At 58.5% G+C, this 17,660-nt stretch overlaps 2 protein-coding genes across 4 annotated transcripts; one reads left to right on the top strand and one right to left on the bottom strand.

Moving 5' to 3' along the window:
- Positions 1-425: 425 nt before the first annotated feature.
- On the top strand, positions 426-6,404 carry PSMC3 (proteasome 26S subunit, ATPase 3). Its single transcript, XM_082475975.1, has 12 exons — positions 426-671; positions 933-1,016; positions 1,644-1,769; positions 2,216-2,320; positions 2,430-2,492; positions 2,760-2,897; positions 3,339-3,482; positions 3,606-3,754; positions 4,637-4,733; positions 4,960-5,105; positions 5,980-6,061; positions 6,218-6,404. Exons 1-12 carry the CDS (start codon positions 645-647, stop codon positions 6,326-6,328), a joined length of 1,272 nt encoding a protein of 423 aa, XP_082332101.1. The 5' UTR covers positions 426-644; the 3' UTR covers positions 6,329-6,404.
- A 2,171-nt stretch (positions 6,405-8,575) lies between these two features.
- Positions 8,576-16,714, bottom strand: SLC39A13 (solute carrier family 39 member 13). 3 transcript variants are annotated; one of them, XM_082410824.1, is made up of 10 exons: positions 16,410-16,711; positions 14,619-14,927; positions 12,613-12,726; positions 12,196-12,320; positions 11,705-11,809; positions 11,504-11,593; positions 10,667-10,717; positions 10,211-10,339; positions 9,936-10,035; positions 8,576-9,845 (listed from the first exon to the last, which is right to left on the bottom strand). In XM_082410824.1, the coding sequence occupies exons 2-9, from the start codon at positions 14,917-14,919 to the stop codon at positions 9,973-9,975; spliced, it is 978 nt and encodes a 325-aa protein (XP_082266950.1). In that variant the 5' UTR covers positions 14,920-14,927; positions 16,410-16,711; the 3' UTR covers positions 8,576-9,845; positions 9,936-9,972. The 3 variants fall into 3 exon arrangements, with proteins under 3 accessions (XP_082266950.1, XP_082266948.1, XP_082266949.1); XM_082410822.1 differs by having other exon boundaries at positions 10,207-10,339; positions 16,410-16,706; XM_082410823.1 differs by lacking the exon at positions 11,705-11,809 and having other exon boundaries at positions 10,207-10,339; positions 16,410-16,714.
- Positions 16,715-17,660: the final 946 nt, after the last annotated feature.

The raw sequence follows: 17,660 nt of genomic DNA, 5'->3' as shown, positions 1-17,660 counted from the left end.
GATATTTCAGTTCAAGTCCCAAGCCTGGAAAAGACCCATGTCCCAGCTCAAGGCCGTCAGGCAGGAGGAGGTCCCTCTATCTAAGGGGATGGTCAGGTTTTTGTTCTATTCAGGCCTTCAACTGATTGGACGAGGCCCACCCACTTTAGGGAATCCCCTAATTCCTAACTGGGCCAGATTTTGAGGTTGAAAACCCCCTTCAAAATCACCCTTTCAGTTACCCGCCAGATTAGGACTACATTTCCCAAAGGCCCTGCGGGGGACACTTGTCTTTTCTCCCTCCCCTTTCCATTTGTTACTCAGGCCCCGCCCCACTGCTCGTGCCAGCCAATAGAGAATTCGCCTCTCGCGCCGGCACCAACAGGACGAGGGCGGGAACGTTTCAGGAGCTGTGGGGGCGGGTCCTGCGGCCTCGGCTTCATCTTTTAAGTCGGAGAAGCAGTTTCGCTGTGGCAACTGGCTCAAGCTAATTCCGCCAAGAGTCAGGACTTGGAGAAGGAGTCTGGCACTAGTCAAGAGCAGGCGTGAGGAGAGATAATATTAACCTTTCGCCCCAGCTACTGCCCAGTCTGATCTTCGGCCTTCTCCTGCAGGAGGTGAATCTGCTGCCGAAACTCGAGAATCCAGTGACTCGGCAGGAGAAGATGGCGACCGTGTGGGATGAGGCTGAGGTGCGCGCCGGGAGAGCTGGGGGCCCTGGAGCCGGGGCCAGTGGAGAGACGCACGTGGCGGAAGCGGAGGCGGTGGCTGGGGGGGATTCAAGGTCTAACCCGGTCCCGGGGTTGGGACCGCTTGGGATGTGGGCAGGCGTCCCGACTCCTCCATTCTGGTGTTATGGGCGGGGAGTGGGCTAATTGAGGCTGTGCGTGGGCCTAATCACAGTCCTGAGTTAACTTCCCTGACTTTAAGAAAGAAAAATTTGTTTTTCACAGCAAGATGGAATCGGGGAGGAGGTACTCAAGATGTCCACAGAAGAGATCATCCAGCGCACACGGCTGCTGGACAGTGAAATCAAGGTGGGCGCACAGCCCCTATGGCAGGCAGTGAAGCCCGCACACAGCAGGCCCTGGTGAACCACCTGCCTCGCTCACGTCGTTCTCGGCCTCCCTAGACGAGGCGTGGGGACCGCGGTTTCCTTCTCGGACCAGGAGAAAAGAAAACTAAGCTTTAAAAGGGACCAGAAGAGGGACAGGGTGATGGGAAACCAGGCCTGAGAGAAGGAATCATCAGACTGCCTTTCCCAGCAAGGTCTTTAAGTATTCCTCTCAAGAATCCTTCTTTTAGGAAATCCCCATTTTACAGATGAGGAAACTGAGGCTCAGAGAGTTTTTGTTTGCTTTACTGTGGTGAAGTACGCAGCCTGTAACAAAAGGCAGAACCTAAAATCTGTGTTTGCGTGACTCAAAGTCTTCCTCTTTTCCCTTTAGTACAACTAATACTTCACCAGGAGGTTTCCACACTGGCCTCCTGTTCTGACCTCTGCTGGTTGTGGACACAGGTGCTGAGCATTCAGAGAGCCTTAGAGCTGAGTGAAGGGGGGCAGGAGGGTCCCCCAGGCAGCCTGGATAAGGCTCACCAATTACAAGGCCCTAGGATAAGCTGAGCTAAGGCTGAATATTTGCCTCCAATCACCCTCATCCCAGATCATGAAGAGCGAAGTGTTGCGAGTCACCCACGAACTCCAAGCCATGAAGGACAAAATCAAAGAGAACAGTGAGAAAATCAAAGTGAACAAGACTCTGCCGTACCTGGTCTCCAACGTCATCGAGGTGTGTGTGTATGTGGAGGGGAAGAGAGGGGTCAGTGGGGCTTGGGACAGCCTGCAATGGGCCCACTGGGGAAAGAGGGGGTGGGCGTCTTGAGGCCTAAATTGCATGTAAGAGCTAAACCTCCTAGGGTTTCCTCTCCAGTGTGCATTTCCAGGGAGATATATAGGGCCTGAAAAAGCCTTGGAAGCCTCACATGTTTCCTTTTCTACTGGTTATTTTTCCCTGGGGGTAGATGAGCTCCGTGCAGAGAAGCAACACCTGAGCAGAGATCTTACTAATCTGGTTTATTAACCACACCTTTGCTGGGCTCAGGGCTAGTCTGAGGAGTGAGGTAGGGATGGCCAGCCCTGCCAGTGTTGAGATTGTCTCAGCCTCAGAAGCACTGGGCTCTGGAGAGTTCAAGGAGCTGAGCTGGGCCTCTTGATCTGAGCTTTTTCCTTTCGCAGCTTCTAGATGTTGATCCCAACGATCAAGAGGAAGATGGTGCCAATATTGACCTGGATTCCCAGAGGAAGGGCAAGTGTGCAGTGATCAAAACCTCTACACGACAGGTGAGGCTGGCCCAGCCATAGGAGAACTGAGGAAGGTGAGGGGTGGATGCGGGACAGGGAGCCTTACTAAGGGCAGTAACTGAGGCTGCACCTGGAATCTTTCCTACAGACATACTTCCTGCCTGTGATTGGGTTGGTGGATGCTGAAAAGCTGAAGCCAGGAGACTTGGTGGTGAGTGGTGTCCCTGAGCCCAGGCAGGGCTTTTCCAGCGAGGTTTCTCCCACTGATTAGCTGAGCCCCTGCCCCAGGCCCAGGTCATTGTTGGTCTTGAATGTCTGCAGAGCAGCCTGCAGAGTCTGAGAGCACGTCTGCCTGCTCTTTGATTCTTGTGTTGCCCACCCTCATATCTTTCCTTTCATTCTGTAGACACCTGTCACCCAGCCATTTAGGTAGGCCTTGAGCTGAGACAAATCTGAAGTCTTCGTGCTGTGTCCCCAGGGTGTGAACAAAGACTCCTATCTGATCCTGGAGACCCTGCCCACAGAGTACGACTCGCGTGTGAAGGCCATGGAGGTGGACGAGAGGCCCACAGAGCAATACAGTGACATCGGGGGCCTGGATAAGCAGATTCAGGAGGTGAAGGAGGCGTGGCAGCCTCACTAGCCTTTTGTATTTCTCTATTTCAGTGACCAGAGCACTTTCCCCCAGTGTGCGTCTTATACTCATAGCATCCTAGGGAGGCAAGGAGGAGACCATGTAACAGTTTAGGAGACTGAGATCTCCTAAACTGAATGACTTGCCCAGGATCACAGAAGGTTAGGGCCAGAGCCAGGACTGGAACTCAGGCTCCTTTTTCTTGGCCTAGTGTCTTTTCTGCCATATCCATCTGTTCCTGGGGAGTCCATAGCCAGCCTTGGTGGGAGTGAGCATTCTGTGTCCTCTGGATGTGGGGGAAGGAGAGGGCAGTGTCTCTGAATTGGAGTAGGAGGGTTACAGATAGGGGTTGAAGCTATTCAGGGTTGGGCTGTAGAAGCCCATAGGGCTTCACTCTCCTCACCTAGGACTTCTTCCTGGCAGCTGGTGGAGGCCATCGTCCTGCCAATGAACCACAAGGAGAAGTTTGAGAACTTAGGGATCCAGCCTCCAAAGGGGGTGCTAATGTACGGGCCCCCAGGTACGGGGAAGACCCTGCTGGCCCGGGCCTGTGCTGCACAGACCAAGGTGAGTGCTTTGGGAGGGATGAGGAGGAGATGGGCGGGAGCTAAAGCTCTGCCCATGGGCTCAAATCGAAGGGGCTTCTCATCGTGCCTTTGGCCTGATCTGTCAACCCCACCCCCACCCCAGGCCACCTTCCTGAAGCTGGCTGGCCCCCAGCTGGTGCAGATGTTCATTGGGGATGGTGCCAAGCTCGTCCGGGATGCCTTTGCCCTGGCCAAGGAGAAAGCTCCATCCATCATCTTCATTGATGAGCTGGATGCCATCGGCACCAAGCGGTAAGGGGGTGCTGAGTGCCACCAAGGGGATTGTTCTCAATTCCAGCTCTCCCACCCTGTTCCCTGCTCCCCCTGGGATGGTGGCAGCTCTATTCTTGTGGTTGTACTTCTTAATTCTCTTCTAACTGGCCTCCCTGCTTTGTTTCTTTTCCCCTGACCATCCTTTCTCCTCACAGCTGCCAGCATGTTCCTTTCAAAACTTCACTCAGCTGCACCCACAGTCCCTCACGCAAACAGATCCTGCTTTCCCTTCCTGGGCCTCCCCATTGCTTCTTGGGATAAATGCTGGGCTTGCCGTGGCCTGCAAGGCCCCCGTGTGGCTGCCCCTGCTCCCCTCGGGCTTCATGCTGTCCCTGCCTTCCCCTTCCCTCTGGACTCCCTCCACAGTGTCCCCTCAGTTTGCAGGCCCAGTCTGGTGGGAGAGATTTTGCACCTGCTATTTCCTCTCTGGAATGTGTTTTTCTTTTTCCCTTGTTCTCCATTGGCTGGTTGCCCAGCCGATGTGTTTTCAGCCTTCAGATCTCAGCCTGAGGGACACTTCCTCAGGGACGCTTGCCTGGGCTCCCTGTTACGTGCCAAGTCTGGGCCAGCTCTCTGTACTTCTAAGTTTTAGCTCAGATGTGATGACACGTTCATCAGGGGCATAGGCCAGGCAGTGGGTTTTGCTCACTGTTTTATCTTAAGCCCAGCACCTGATCCCAGGAGCTTCTTCAGTCCCTGACACCTTTTCTGTGCTGGTCCCTGGGCGGGGGGCCCCAAGTTGAGTGAGACTTTGCCCTGCCCTGGATGGGTTGGGTTGGGCTTCTGGTGGTGGAGGAGGGGAGGGCTCTCCCTGAGCTGTGTCCTCACCCACCGGTGTGTTGGGCCTCCTGCGTGCCCCAGCTTTGACAGTGAGAAGGCCGGGGACCGGGAGGTGCAGAGGACGATGCTGGAGCTTCTGAACCAGCTGGACGGGTTCCAGCCGAACACCCAAGTGAAGGTGAGTATTGTCACTTCACAGGTGAAGAACGTAGGGCTTAGAGGTCAGGGGATCTTCTCTGCCATCTAGCTGATGGGGCTAGAATTAGAATTGGGGTCGGTCTTGAATATTCCCTGCCGTTTCATGTGGACCCTTGAGCTACCTCTTTGCCCGTCGTGGCCATGACTGTTGCCTGTCTGTGAACCCTTCCTTCTCAATTCAAGTTTCCGCTTCTCCTGTTGCTCAGGTAATTGCAGCCACTAACAGGGTGGACATCCTGGACCCTGCCCTGCTCCGCTCAGGCCGCCTGGACCGCAAGATCGAGTTCCCGATGCCCAACGAGGAGGCCCGGGCCAGAATCATGCAGATCCACTCCCGAAAGATGAATGTCAGGTGGGCAAAGACACGAGCAAGGCGCTGCGACCTGAAGGGGCAGCAGCAGAGCCGTCTCTGTCCTCTTTGTGCTGAGCTTCCCCAGGCCTAGGTTCTCCCCCTCTCCATGTCCCTCTCACACAGAGCGCTGTTCCACGTGCAGGCCTCCGTTTCTCCCCGGGTACCTGGCAGGAAATCGTGCTGGGGCCGCGGCCCTAACTGAAGGTGCTCTGCTCCTCCGGGTCCGCCTGCACCACCCCCCCACAGCCCTCCCCCATGATTGGAAGGTGTGCAGGCTGGAGGCCCTGTTTCCTGGCCACCCCTGCCCCAGCAGATGAACGCAGCCCAGCATGGCCCAGGGCAATCCTGCCAGGGGCCAGATGGACCTGGGTTCAGATCTGTGTGACCATCAGCAGGTGGCGTGACCTCTCTAAGCCTCAGTTTTCTTATCTGGGACTTGGGGATAAGGGCTCCGACCTCACGGGGTTGCAGCAATGTCAAGTGCAGTACTTGGCGCACGAGGTCAGTAAGTGGCAGCAGCAGTGCTGTGCTGATGCAGGGCCCGTGCTGCTTGGGAGGCAGAGAGATGGCTCTTTTGTCTCCACAACCTCCTGTTCCCCCGCCTCAGGCTGAATTCCCGAGTCTCAGGTGCAGACTTCTAGAATGCTAGCGCTCAAGAGACACTAGAAGTAACTTGGTCTAATCTGCTTTGACCTACCTCCGTTCCTCTCCCCCTCTTGTGTGGAGAAGAGAACAAGGCACGGTGGGGAAGGGACTTGCCTGTGATCACGGCGAGTTGACCTCGCTGCTTGACGGAGGCACGTGGGAGGACGTGGGCTCCTCCCACCCGCTCCCCGTAAGTAGCTGAGTCCTGTGATACCTCTCCACCTCGCAGTCCTGATGTGAACTACGAGGAGCTGGCCCGCTGTACAGATGACTTCAACGGGGCCCAGTGCAAGGCCGTGTGTGTGGAGGCGGTGAGTGGCGGGCTGAGCGGGTGGGTGCTTCGTGCCTCCTCCCCTGCACAGGCTGCTGGAGGCTGCTGAGGGGAAGAGGCTGAGAAGGTGGAGGCCTCTGGGAGCCAGGCTGGGGGTCTGGGGAGGCACCCTAGAGCCTGTCTGTCCTGGGTGCAGGGCATGATCGCGCTGCGCAGGGGCGCCACAGAGCTCACCCACGAGGACTACATGGAGGGCATCCTGGAGGTACAGGCCAAGAAGAAAGCCAACCTGCAGTACTACGCCTAAGGGGTCGCCTGCCACACCTGTTCTCTGGCCTCTTGCTGGTTAAAATTCGTAATAAAGGATGGTTTCAGGTTCCTGCCACCTGTCTGGCTCGCCTTCCCTGGGCTCTGGGTAGAGGAGAGGGGCAGATGCAGGAGGCCCCTTCCCCAGGTGCTGCTACCCGAGACAGCCGGGGGCCTCAAATGCCTTGTCGGGGTGAGGCCCTCTTGGAGGGGTGGGTGTGTGCCACAGCTGTTCCCCGGGGTCTTCTGCCTCCCCCGTCATGTCCCTCCAGACCTCTCTCTCCACCCTCCCTGACCCGCCTCTCAGCTTTTGAGGCCTGTGGTGCTGCAGCTCTAGTATGAGGGGCATGAAGGAAAGCCAAACTAGTTTTTCCCTTCCTTTTTGAATTTTGGTGCTCTGACCCCAGGCCTTGCTTCCTTATAAAGCCCTGGCTCTGGGTCTTTGCTCCCTTGTTTCCTGGCCCCCAAGCCTCCTGTTTCTCTATACATTCCTTTTAGCTGTTGGCCCGTTTCCTCTGGCTGAAAAATGAACGTTGAGCAAGATCTACTCTGAGAGCCCTTCTAGGCCTAAGCGTGGTCATGCTGTGTTCTCTCCCACCCCCAGTTCTGCCGTCAGGCCCCATATCCTGTCAGCTTCCTTTACCATCTTGCTGGTCCTTTTCTACCAGCCTTCCAGCTCCCCGACCTGGAATCTGACCTAGTGGTTCACTGTTCACTGAGCGCTCACCCTGAGCCACATGCTATGCAGGTCGTGTGCATGATTTTATCTAGTTAATCACAGTAACTACCAATAGGGTAGCCCCACTTTATAGATGCATTTCGAGCAACTGGGCCAGGATTGCACAGCTCTTAGATGGCATAGCTAGGCTTCAAACCCAGGACTAAATAAAGCCTAGTTTATGTCGTGCTGTCTTAGCAGCTTTAACCACCCCCTGAATGGCCTTTCAAAGCAGCAGCCTTTAAGAACTCTCCATCAGCTCTCACTTGCCCCCTGGCAGAAGCCCTTTACCCTCCTTTTCCCGTCACCTCCCCCTGAAGGGACATGCCCACAGTCACAGAGCTACTGACTGCCGGCCTGTCTGGAGTTACCCTCTCTCCAGTCCCACCGCCTCCAAGCCGCCATCCTGAGTGTCAGGGTGCACCCCCACTGCGCTCTCCTTGGTGATCCCACTGACTTCCCATCCCCCGGAGCAGCCCCAGCACGGCCTCGGAAGTGCTCTTGTTCTGGCCCTGTCCTGGGCTTAGCTGCCCCCACTCCTGCATCTCTCGCCCCGACCCCCTGCGCCCACCTGCATGAAGCTGCAAGCACCGCCCTCACCCCTGACCTTGGGGTCCTCATTTATAAATGGGGCCCCACTGCCTCCTTCAGCGGGCTGAGTGCCATGACTGCACGTGCATCTGCCACCCAACACACGAGGAGCCCCAGGGCCTGCTCGGGAGGCGGGGACTGCCAGGACAGCCCTGGCTTCATTCCTCGCTTCTGTCAGGCCTGGACCCACCAGGTCCTGGGCGTGTCACAATCAGGTGAAGCAGAGCCTTTTGCTGAAAATGCTGAGTCAGGGCCAGGCACTCCCAGCTGAGGATACAGCCCATCGGGGCTTCGCAGCCCCCGTGTTGGCCTCCGTGCTGTGGCGCGGACGCGCTGTCCGCCGACAGCCTGCTGCAGGTAGGAGAGGAAGTGGGGCTCCACCTCCCCCTCCTGCTCTCTCCTAACAGCACTGGGGAAGCGGCTCCCCCCGTGCCTGATGCTGTTTTCATTCTAAGCATATTCACTGGAGGTGAGGGTATGGTTTAGAATAAAGATCTCGTTTTTTCTTTCTTTTTAATGAAAAATAACTATTTCATGGAGGCCAAACCTGGAGATGACTTTGTGGATGGAGCTCCCTTCCGTGGTTAAAATTACTCAGGGGGCAGGCCAGGAAAAAGCCCTTGGTTCGTAGGTCTATGAGGACACCACCCTTGGGGGTGACGCGGGCTGTAACGGCCTAGAGCCAGGCTTGTTTTATTGGCATAAAAAGCTAACAACAAAATAAACCAGGGAAACATGAAATGTATACCCTGTGCTGAGAAGCACCCCAAAAGTAACAGCTCAGAGACGAAGCAGAAGGACCAGAAGGCGGGGATGATGGTGGAGACCAGCTGGGCAGCCTGCAGGAGCTGGGCCCGCAGAGCAGCCAACCTGGCTGGAGCACGGGGGGCCCGGAAAAGCCCTGCTCGACCATGGGCTCTAGTATGCAGAACAGAGGCAGCCAGTTTATGTATATTTATTTGCATCTCATCTATAGAACAGGTATTTACAGATACAAATGGAACCACAGCAAAACTGCCGTAAAACCATTCAGACTCTCTTGATGGCTACGTCTCAAGACGCCCACGGTCAAGCAGCAGGGCTGGAGCCTGGTTGTGGAGTGGGCCAGCTGAGTACCTGGGCGTCAGCCAAGGGAAATAGCTGGGGATTATGGCTTCAGCATCCCCAGAGCACATTCCTGAGTGCTGACAACGTGGAGCCCTCGCCACCCCCGCCTAACCCCACCCACAGTGGGACAGGAAAAGGGGCCCAAGCCAGGGGCAGGGGCAGGCAGCCACTGCTCACTCTCTTCCTGCCCCCAGCGTGTCTGCCTGGACCCTGTGCTGGCACGAGCATCCCTGAGCCGACTGGGAAGCCTCTGGCCCAGGGCTGCTCGCTGCCCTGCTGGCTGCTGTTTGGCAGCTGGAGGTGGCAGAGCCGCTGGCGTTGCCAGGGAGCATTCCCTGGGGGAACAGGAGCTGGGCCAGGGCAAGCAGCCACGGGGAAAAGGTCTTAGAAAGCATCTCCCGGCTCCATGCTGGGAGGGGTAGGACTGTCAGTGCTGAGTGGGGCTGGGGGCTACACGAGCACCTGCCTCTCCTTTCTTTGGCCTTGGAGCTGGTGAAGGAAGGGCCAGAACACTGGACACAGCAGAGAGGAGGCGCCCCAGCCTCGCTTCCTGGCTGCCCAGGGCTGGGTGCATGTGCAGAGAGGTTTACTCCCTCAGGCCAGGGACCCATGAGGCCCCAGCAGGAGACAGCTTTGGGGCTCCCTGCAGCCCTGGCCTCCTTGGGCTGCTCTCACTCCTCCTGGCGTCCTGGTGGGCAGAGGCCTCTGCTTGGGACCAGTGTTCCTGTTCCTCACTGCCGACTCCAGGAGGTGCAAGATGACAGGGTGGCAAGGAGAGAAGACCACAGTGTGGCTGGGGGCAGGCGTGGGCACCAGGCCCTGGGCCCAGCACACGAGGGATCACAGTGTCGGTCTTGCACACGGTCACGTGTGCACACCACACACACACCCCGTCCTCTTGTCAGGTCGGAGGACTCGCTTGCTCTCTGCCACACACACACACACACACACACACACATACACGCACGGTCACAGAGTCGATCTGAGTCTCTTATTGCTGTGCAGGGGGTGGGGCGTCAGGGACAGTTACTCGACGAAGAGCGAGAACAGCACCATCACCACAATGCCCGTGCAGAGCAGAAGCACTTGCTGCAGGGAGCGCCTGTGGGGAGAGGGGCAGGGGCTCAGGGGGGCACTGGCCCAGGTGCGGGGGGCAGAGGCCCGCGAATGGCAGTGCCAATGGGTAGCTCACCACGGGTCATCTTCCTCCAAGAGGTCGGGCAGCACGTTCACCAGGGCGATGTAGAGAAAGCCGCCAGAGGTGAAGGGCAGGATCCAGGCCACGGTCTCCTCTGCAGCAGGAGAAGCCCTGACTGGCTGGGGGTCCAGGGGAGCCACGTGTACTACACTCCCTCCCGCGGGGTAGACCGGGGGCAGAACCTGGCCTGGACACCAGGGTCAGGGCAGCTGTGCCCTTTGGCTGGGGCCCCTCTGCTGACCGCCACCACCCACCACGCCCGTACCTACTCCCTTGGGGGACTGCGTACAGATGGCGAAGCAGGCGCCCAGCAGGCCCCCCAAGGCCGTCGAGAGCTGCAGCTTGGCTGCGCTCCATCGGTCAAAGCCGGCCCGGAGCAGGATGGCAAAGTCGCCCACCTGAGGGGAGGTCCAGACGATCACTCTGGGCCCCAGTGGGGCCAGATCCCCTGAGCATCTCAGGTATGGACACGCACACCAAGCCCCCTGCACCCGCCCCGTAGCTGGGACCACCCCGTGCCTCAGCCCGCATCCCCTCGGCTGGGCTCCCCGTCCCGAGCATGCTGGAGCACAGCTGAAACAGTGGCTGCAGCCTAGTAGGCTGAGCAGCTCCAGGCCTCTGTGGTCCAGCCGCCCAAGCCCACCACTGCTGGGTAGTCCCACCCTGAATCCCTGCCGCCAGCTCCACACCCACGTGGCTGATCATGGGAACCCTCTGGCACTCACCTCATGGGGGATCTCATGCAGGAGGATGGCCATGGTGGTCAGGAGCCCGATCTGCAGGGAGGGGAGGGAGTCTGTGGGGTCTGTGCTGAGGGCTAGGGCACCCACTTGTCCGCTCATTCTACAAACATTTACTCTGCTCTGGGTGCCCTGGCTGGGTACCATTTGGCTGCTAGAAATATCGCAGTGAATAAAACAGACAGGGAACCTGCCCTCAAGAAGCTAACAGCCTGGAGTGGAGAGGCAAGGATTGAGTAAACAGACAAAGAACCATGTGATTACGCACCATGGCAGGTGCTATGGGGAAAGGATGGACTGGGTGCCATGGGACATGATGGGCCTAACTGAGATGAGGGGTCAGCAAAGGCCTCTTTGAGAAAGTGCACTTTAAGCTGAAGCCTGAAGGATGAGGAGCTGGCAGTTCAAAGAGTGGAAGAAAGAACATTCCAAGCAGAGGCAACAGTGAGTTGGAGGCTACCAGAGGGGAAAGAGGTTGGCCAGTTCAAGAGTAGGCAGAGCCTGGGGCCAAAGCGCAGAGGGCAGAGGGAGGAGGAGGGGGGGAGAAGCATCTAGAAGCAGGCAGGGGCCAAGCATAGCAGCCTGGCAGAGGCCTGTGATCCCAACAAGGAGTGTTCGCAGCAAGAACAGACCAGTCAGTGGTGGAGACAGAAGGAGGCCGTGTCCAGGAGAGCAGCAGGGAGGCGTAGATGAGGGTGCTGTGATGGAGGGAGCAAGGAGGAGATGCCTGGGGACCTATTCTGGAGGCAGAGCCAACTGGTTAACGCAGGCACCGCCCTTCCCACCGAACGGCCTGGGTCCCACTGCCCCAGCCCCACTCACCTTCTTGCTCACAAGGAAGCTGGCAGCCACAGCCAGCCCGTGGGTGAAGTTGTCTATGGTGTTGGCCAGCAGGTTGAGATAGCCACTGACCTGGGTGAGGGGAGAGAAAGCTGGGCTGGGCCGGGCAGGCAGGGCTGAGTCGGGCCGGCCACTCGGGGTGGGGCGGCTGCAGGAGGAGGGGGCCCTGGGCGGGCCACTCACTTTGATGCTCCGGACCACGGCGCTCAGGCCGGGCCCTGCAGCTGGCTGGGCCAGATGGTGGCCTCCACTGAGCACGGCCGCAGCTGCAGGGTCTTTGCTGGGGGCCTAGGGCCAGGAGAAGGAGGGAGACGTGACATTAGATGCCCCCCACTTGGCCAGGGTGGACAGAAAGGGAGTGAAGGATGGAGAACAGATAAAAAGGGAACACCGCTTTTATCTGGCCGGACTCTGCTGCTCAGTCAGCCAGGTGCCCCCAAACCCAGCAGACCCTCTGCCTCCCGCACTGCTGTCACTCTTAGTCTATGAGAACAAGCCACGGCAGGGGCTGATGCCCAGATCCTTCCAAACAAGCTGGCCCAGCCTCCCAGAGCTCCCGGGAAAGGGCCAAGAGACACTCTTTTCAGGGCTTGACTCAGAACTTGGGCCTCCAGGCCCTGGCACCACCACAGAGCAGAGGCTGACCTGTGTAGGCTCTGGGGGTTGGGGCTCACCTGGCTAGTCTCCTCCTTCTCCTTGCTGTCCAAGAACATCTTCTCCAGCGCCAGGAAGGTCAGGAAGCCAGCAATGACCCACAGTCCCAGTTGCTGTTGCTGCTGCAGGCTCTGCCCCTCACCACCTGCAGGGGGCAGCACTGACATACCAGGCCAAGCCAGGGCCACAGAACGGGGGCCACTTGGGATGGGACCTAGTCCAGGGCAGTGACAGGGGCAGGACGCCAGGACTGGCTGGTGGGGCAGTAGGGCCCCAGAAGCTCCCATAGGGACCAGGACAAGTTCCCTGCCAGATGTCCAGAACCCCCTCACAGTCATTCTGCAGAGCAGGCAGGGCCTAGGCCATCCCTGGGCATGGGCACCAGTTCCCACCTATCGCCTGCCACCCTCCTGCCCCCAGCCTGTGGCCTCACTCACCAGGGCTGGCACTGTACGTGTAGGCCCATGCCTCGGGCAGCAGGTGGAGAAACACATTGCCCAGGAGTCCCCCCAAGGCAAAGCTGAGCAGCTGCTTCAGGCGCCGGGCCCCAGCTACAAGGCAGAGATGCGGGACCTGGGAGCTGAGGCACCAGAGCCCCTGGCCTGACCTCTGCCCCACCCAGCTTACTGGGCTCCTACTGTGGTCCCAACCAGACTTCAAGTCTCCGGAAGGCTGGACGTGGGCTGCTGGCCTTCCTGGGTCCCCAACCCTTCAGTCCCAGCAAGGGCTGGTGCCCAGCAGGAATACACCACGACCTGCGGGCCGACTGTGGAGCCACTACTGCTTCAAGGTTAAGAGACTGGGCTTGGGAGCCTGACAGGTCCCAGCTCCCCAACCCACCAGCTGGTAACCTTGGGTAGATTACTTCTGGGACTCAATTTCATCATCTGTAAACTGGGGACAATTGTATCTATCTGATAGGGATCTTGTGTGAATTAAACCAGCGGTCCCTAACCTTTTTGGCAACAGGGACCGGTTTCATGGAAAACAATTTTTCCACGGACGGGGGTGGTAATGCGAGTGATGGGTAGCGGCAGATGAAGCTTCGCTCGCTTGCCCACCGCTCACCTCCTGCTGTGCGGCCCGGGGGTTGGGGACCCCTGAATTAAACAACAATACATATAGCAAGTGCTTATTAAGTGGGAATTTTTCTCTTCTCGGCCACTGTTACTCTCAGAAAAGTGGCAGAGATTTGAGGACTTGTGCAGATGTGCAATATCCAGAGTTAGAAGTGCCCTAAGGGGGCCATGTCGAAACCCTTGGTTTGATAGACAAACTGAGGCCCAGAAGGAAGAGGTAGCTTGGTGGTGGGGTGGGATCCCAGGGGGAAGCTGCTGCTTCCAGGCTGTGTGACCTTGGGCTCCTCCAAGAACTTCTCTGTGCCTGTGCTTCCCCATTTGTAAAATAGAGCTAATAATCCAAGTCCTCCCTAGGTTGACCTCTCAGGGATGCTATGAGAGGGGCTGAACTGATACACAGGCAAGACAGCAGAAGAGGGCCCTGTTCACATCTGGGGCACCAGCCCTCAGCCCAGTGCCTGGCACAGTTGTGTTCATAACCATCTGTTGAACGAACAGCTCCTGGAGCCTGGCAGGCAGCACAAGCCCCTGGGGGACCCTCATTTCAAAGATTCCCGGGGCCTGGTCCAGACCTACTATGTCATACTGTTGGGTGGGGGCGACAGGCACCTGCATTTTTAGCAGCTCCCCATCTGATCTTCTTTATCTTTCATTACAGCATGTCACCTGTGGACACATGCGCAGCCAAGGAAAAGCCTCTGCCAGGCCTGCGCCCACCTCCCAGACCCCCTCTCCAGAGGCAGGCCAGCTACCAGCCTCTCGCGTCTTCTTGGGTAAGGCCGCCCCAGGGGCTCTGGGTCTGAGTGCCCTTTTGCGCTGTGAGCAGGGACTGAAGGGAGAGGCAGCGCTACGCTGCCGCTGCATCCTGACACCCAGCACCAGCTTGCGCACACGGAGCCCCTTCCCTGCACCGGGCAGTCTCCTAAGTGCTTTGCCGATGTTAGTTCATTTAATCGTCACAATAACACCTATGAGGTAGATACTATTATTATCCTCATGTTTAAGGTTGGGAGCTTAAGGCAGAGAGAAGTTAAGGAACTTGCCCAATACCACCCAACTGGTACGTGGCAGAGCCAAGATTTGAACCCAGGCAGCCCGGCATCCGATTTCCAGCCTTGTTTCTTGCTTCACAGTGAATGTTTGCTGACTTTCATCTTTCAGAATAAACAGATGCACAAACGAATGAACAAATGAGCATGGCGTACCCTGGCTCACTGGACCAAGGTGAGGAATTGTGCTGGGTCCCCACCCTCCACCACAGACACACTGCCACTCGGGACCAAAGACCCGGCTCTCCCAGGAAGAGCAGCAGCATGTTTCCCACGCCATTGGCTGCCCCTTGGTGCCAGAGGAGGGTCACCCACCTTCTGAGCGCAGCGTGGTCCCCATCTCCAAGGGAATGACGAGCAATGGGAAGACCCCGCTGAGCCCCACCATGAGTGAGCCCAGGAGGGAGCAGATCCACGTGTCCAGCCTCTCTCCGCTCAGCAGGGCCCCCCAGGACTCGCTTTCCTTATTGTCCAGGCGACAGGCCGCTGCCACCCCCCGGCTCCGGAAGGCCTGCTGGGAACCCCCAGCCCCTCCCAGGAGCTCCAGGGCAAGAGCAGCGAGGAAGAGGAGCCTCTGTCCCGCCATGCCACAACCAGGGCAGGGACATCCAGGCATGCCACGTGCTGAAAAACACAAAGGCCACTTACGTGAGCTGCCACCCTTGGCCGCACACCTGCTTAGGAAACGTGGCATCTTAACCCTCCCCCCACTCCCAGTGGCCATGGCAGCCGCCCTCCTGCTTGCCTCCCCCAGGGCCTCTGAGGATCCCAATGATGGGTGCACAGAGCAAAAGGGCTCTGCTCCTCCACACCCCACTCCCAAGGAGCACACATTTTTTCCTTGGGAGCCAGTTCCAGGCTGTGTGTCAGCCTGTCCGCCTGAGGCTAAACTTTCCTTAATGACAGGGTGAGGCGCTGGCTGGGTTCCCCTCAGGCACCGGTAGGCCCGGCCCAGCTGGGTGTCTGGCTGCCAGGGGAGGCTTTGCTGCCAGGATGCGCCCCAGTGAGGACACCCCCAGGGATGGCGGCCAGCACAGTCTAGCTTGATGGGGCAATGTTAGGAGGTGCAGGTGGGGAAACCAAGCAGCTGAGCTAGGTCAAGACCATCAGGGCTTCTTCCTAGGAAATGAGTCCAATATCCCTGGGGCACGGAGACAGACAGGGGGTGGGAATGAAGAAAGAGGATTCTTCAGTTAGGAGCTGCCTCACAGATGTGCAGAGCACAGGCTTTGAAGACCCGCCCTTGACTTTGCGCTCTGCATTTACAGCTGCTTGACTGCGGACAAGTCCCTAAAGCCCTTCTCTGAGCCTCAGTCTCCTCGTCTGTAGCAGGGAGATAAGTATTGTCTCCCTCACACAGTGGTGAAAATGATATGAGTTTGCTAAGCAGGTGAGCGTGCCTGGCACGGAGGAGGCACAGAGAACCCTCCTTATGTTGCGGGAGCCCAGGAGCACCAGGCAGCAGGAGTGTACCCAGCGGGCGGATCACAGGACCTGGATGTGAGTCAACCAAGAGGGAAGTTCAACCTGGAAACTCAGGCATGAGGTTTAAATGTGGTCTGCCCTCCCTCATGCTGGCTGTGACCTTGAGCCAGTGATGTCCTTGCCTCAGTTTCCTCATCTGCTGATGGAGGTGGGAGGGAGGGAAAGCAGCTGGAGAAGATGCTCGGGTCTAGGACCTCCAGGCCTTAACGGGACCCTGATGAAACCCTCTGGGCTCCATTGGGGACCAAAGGCAGGACTGCGCCAGGGCGGACTTGGAGGCAGAGGCGGGTCAGGGGACAAGTTTGAGGACAGGAGAGGTGAGGGGACAAGTTTGGGACAAGAGAGGGGGTACCGAGAGAGTCGGAGAGCAGAGGGAAAGCAGAAAGCAAGAGCGGGAGAGCCAAGAGTGAGAAAACCAGAGACGGATGCGGAGGCGGAGAGAGAGGGAGAGATGGGGAGCGACGCGTGGGGAGACAGGAGAGAAGAGCCCAAGGAAGTTTAACTCCCGGGCTCTGGGCGAGAGGCCCAGGTCTGATCTGGACAAGCCGGGTCGGGGGCAAGGGGATCGGCAGAGTCCGTCTCGTCAGGGACTCTGGCCCTGGGGGTGCGGCGGTCACTCACCGTGCGGCGGCGACGGCGGCGGAGGCGCTCCGGACGGCCCCGGCCATCCAGCTGCGGCACAGCGCCCCGCCCCGGGTCGGCCCCGCCCGGCCTGGCCGCCCGGCCCCCGGCCCGGAGCCGCCCCCAGCGTGCGGCCACGTCACACGGGACCTGCCCGGAACCCGACGCGCCGAGCGCCGCGGGGTCGTGGGGAGCGGCGGTGGGAGAGCGCTTCCGCCTCGAGGCCATGGGGGACCCGGGAGGCTGGCGCACTTCCGCTCGGGCGGGCCCGGGACGGCGGGGAGGGTCGGGCGGAAGTGGGGGCCCCGTGGGTACACAGCACAGTCCGGCTGCGCAGGGCGGAGACGGCGGCCCAGCGGGGACTGCGAGCAGTTGGGTGGCTGCGCTTGCGGGTCTGCCCGCCGCTTCCTCTCTCGGGCGGCAGCCCCAGCCGCGGCCGCACGGGGGCGCGCTCTGCTACCAGACTGCGCCGTCCCGGGACGGGGTCGGGGTAGGAGGATGGCTGTGGCGCTCCTGCTCTGAGTCAGCCCGGCCTGGCTCCTCCATGAGCAAGGGAAAGGGGAAGTGCCTGCCGCAGGGAGGGGCCTAGCCCCGGGAACCTCAGAAGAGGGAATTTTATTCTTACTCATCGAATTATTTTTATGCTTTGGTTTTTCACTGGGAACCTCAGGCCTTTGTCTCCAGGGCTTGTAACCCTTTGGAGTCCAATGCACAGTGGCCTGACACTGCTGCTGGTAACCCCAAACCTGGGGGAGCAAAGGCTCTGTGCTTCCCTCACCTCAGACTGGGGCAGCAAACAATAGCGTTATTATAACTGCAATTTACTGAACACCTACGACGTGCCATTCACTCTGCGTGTATTGTCTCCCTGAATCCTCAGTCTATCCCATTGAGATGGATACTGTTAGCCCAGGGTCACACAATAGCACAGATGGCAGAAGCACGATTCAAACCTGGGTGTCCTTGAACCCAGAGCATGTGATAGCACCTCTCACTTATAGGGTCATGGGAATCTGCCTTGGCATTTACACTTTGCATTCTTCTCAGCCAGGACCATATAATACTCAGCAAGGGGCACTTGGGTACTCACTGGGGCAGAGATTGTGACAGGGTGGGAGTCTCCCAGCCTCTGACCCTCATCTGCCTCATGTGGTAATTCCTTCGTCCGTCCTGTGTCACTCTCCCTTACCAGGGGCTCTGAGGGCACAGGGCTCTCACAGGCTGCACCAGTTGCCCGATTCCACCTCACAC

Source organism: Balaenoptera physalus, assembly GCF_965194825.1.
Source record: "Balaenoptera physalus genome assembly, chromosome: 10".
NCBI lineage: Eukaryota > Metazoa > Chordata > Mammalia > Artiodactyla > Balaenopteridae > Balaenoptera > Balaenoptera physalus.
Note: the sequence above shows the minus strand (reverse complement) of the source record. Positions and strands in the feature narration are given on the sequence as shown.

Excerpts from the sequence above, each read along its gene's own strand:
- PSMC3 (XM_082475975.1), top strand. The coding sequence starts at position 645 with ATGGCGACCGTGTGGGATGAGGCTGAG. Across the intron at positions 2,493-2,759 it reads TGAAGCCAGGAGACTTGGTG|GGTGTGAACAAAGACTCCTA; the intron begins GTGAGTGGTGTC and ends CTGTGTCCCCAG. Across the intron at positions 6,062-6,217 it reads AGGCCGTGTGTGTGGAGGCG|GGCATGATCGCGCTGCGCAG; the intron begins GTGAGTGGCGGG and ends TCCTGGGTGCAG.
- SLC39A13 (XM_082410822.1), bottom strand. The coding sequence starts at position 14,919 with ATGCCTGGATGTCCCTGCCCTGGTTGTGGCATGGCGGGACAGAGGCTC. Across the intron at positions 12,727-14,618 it reads GACCACGCTGCGCTCAGAAG|CTGGGGCCCGGCGCCTGAAG; the intron begins GTGGGTGACCCT and ends TCTGCCTTGTAG. Across the intron at positions 9,846-9,935 it reads TTGGAGGAAGATGACCCGTG|GCGCTCCCTGCAGCAAGTGC; the intron begins GTGAGCTACCCA and ends CTCTCCCCACAG.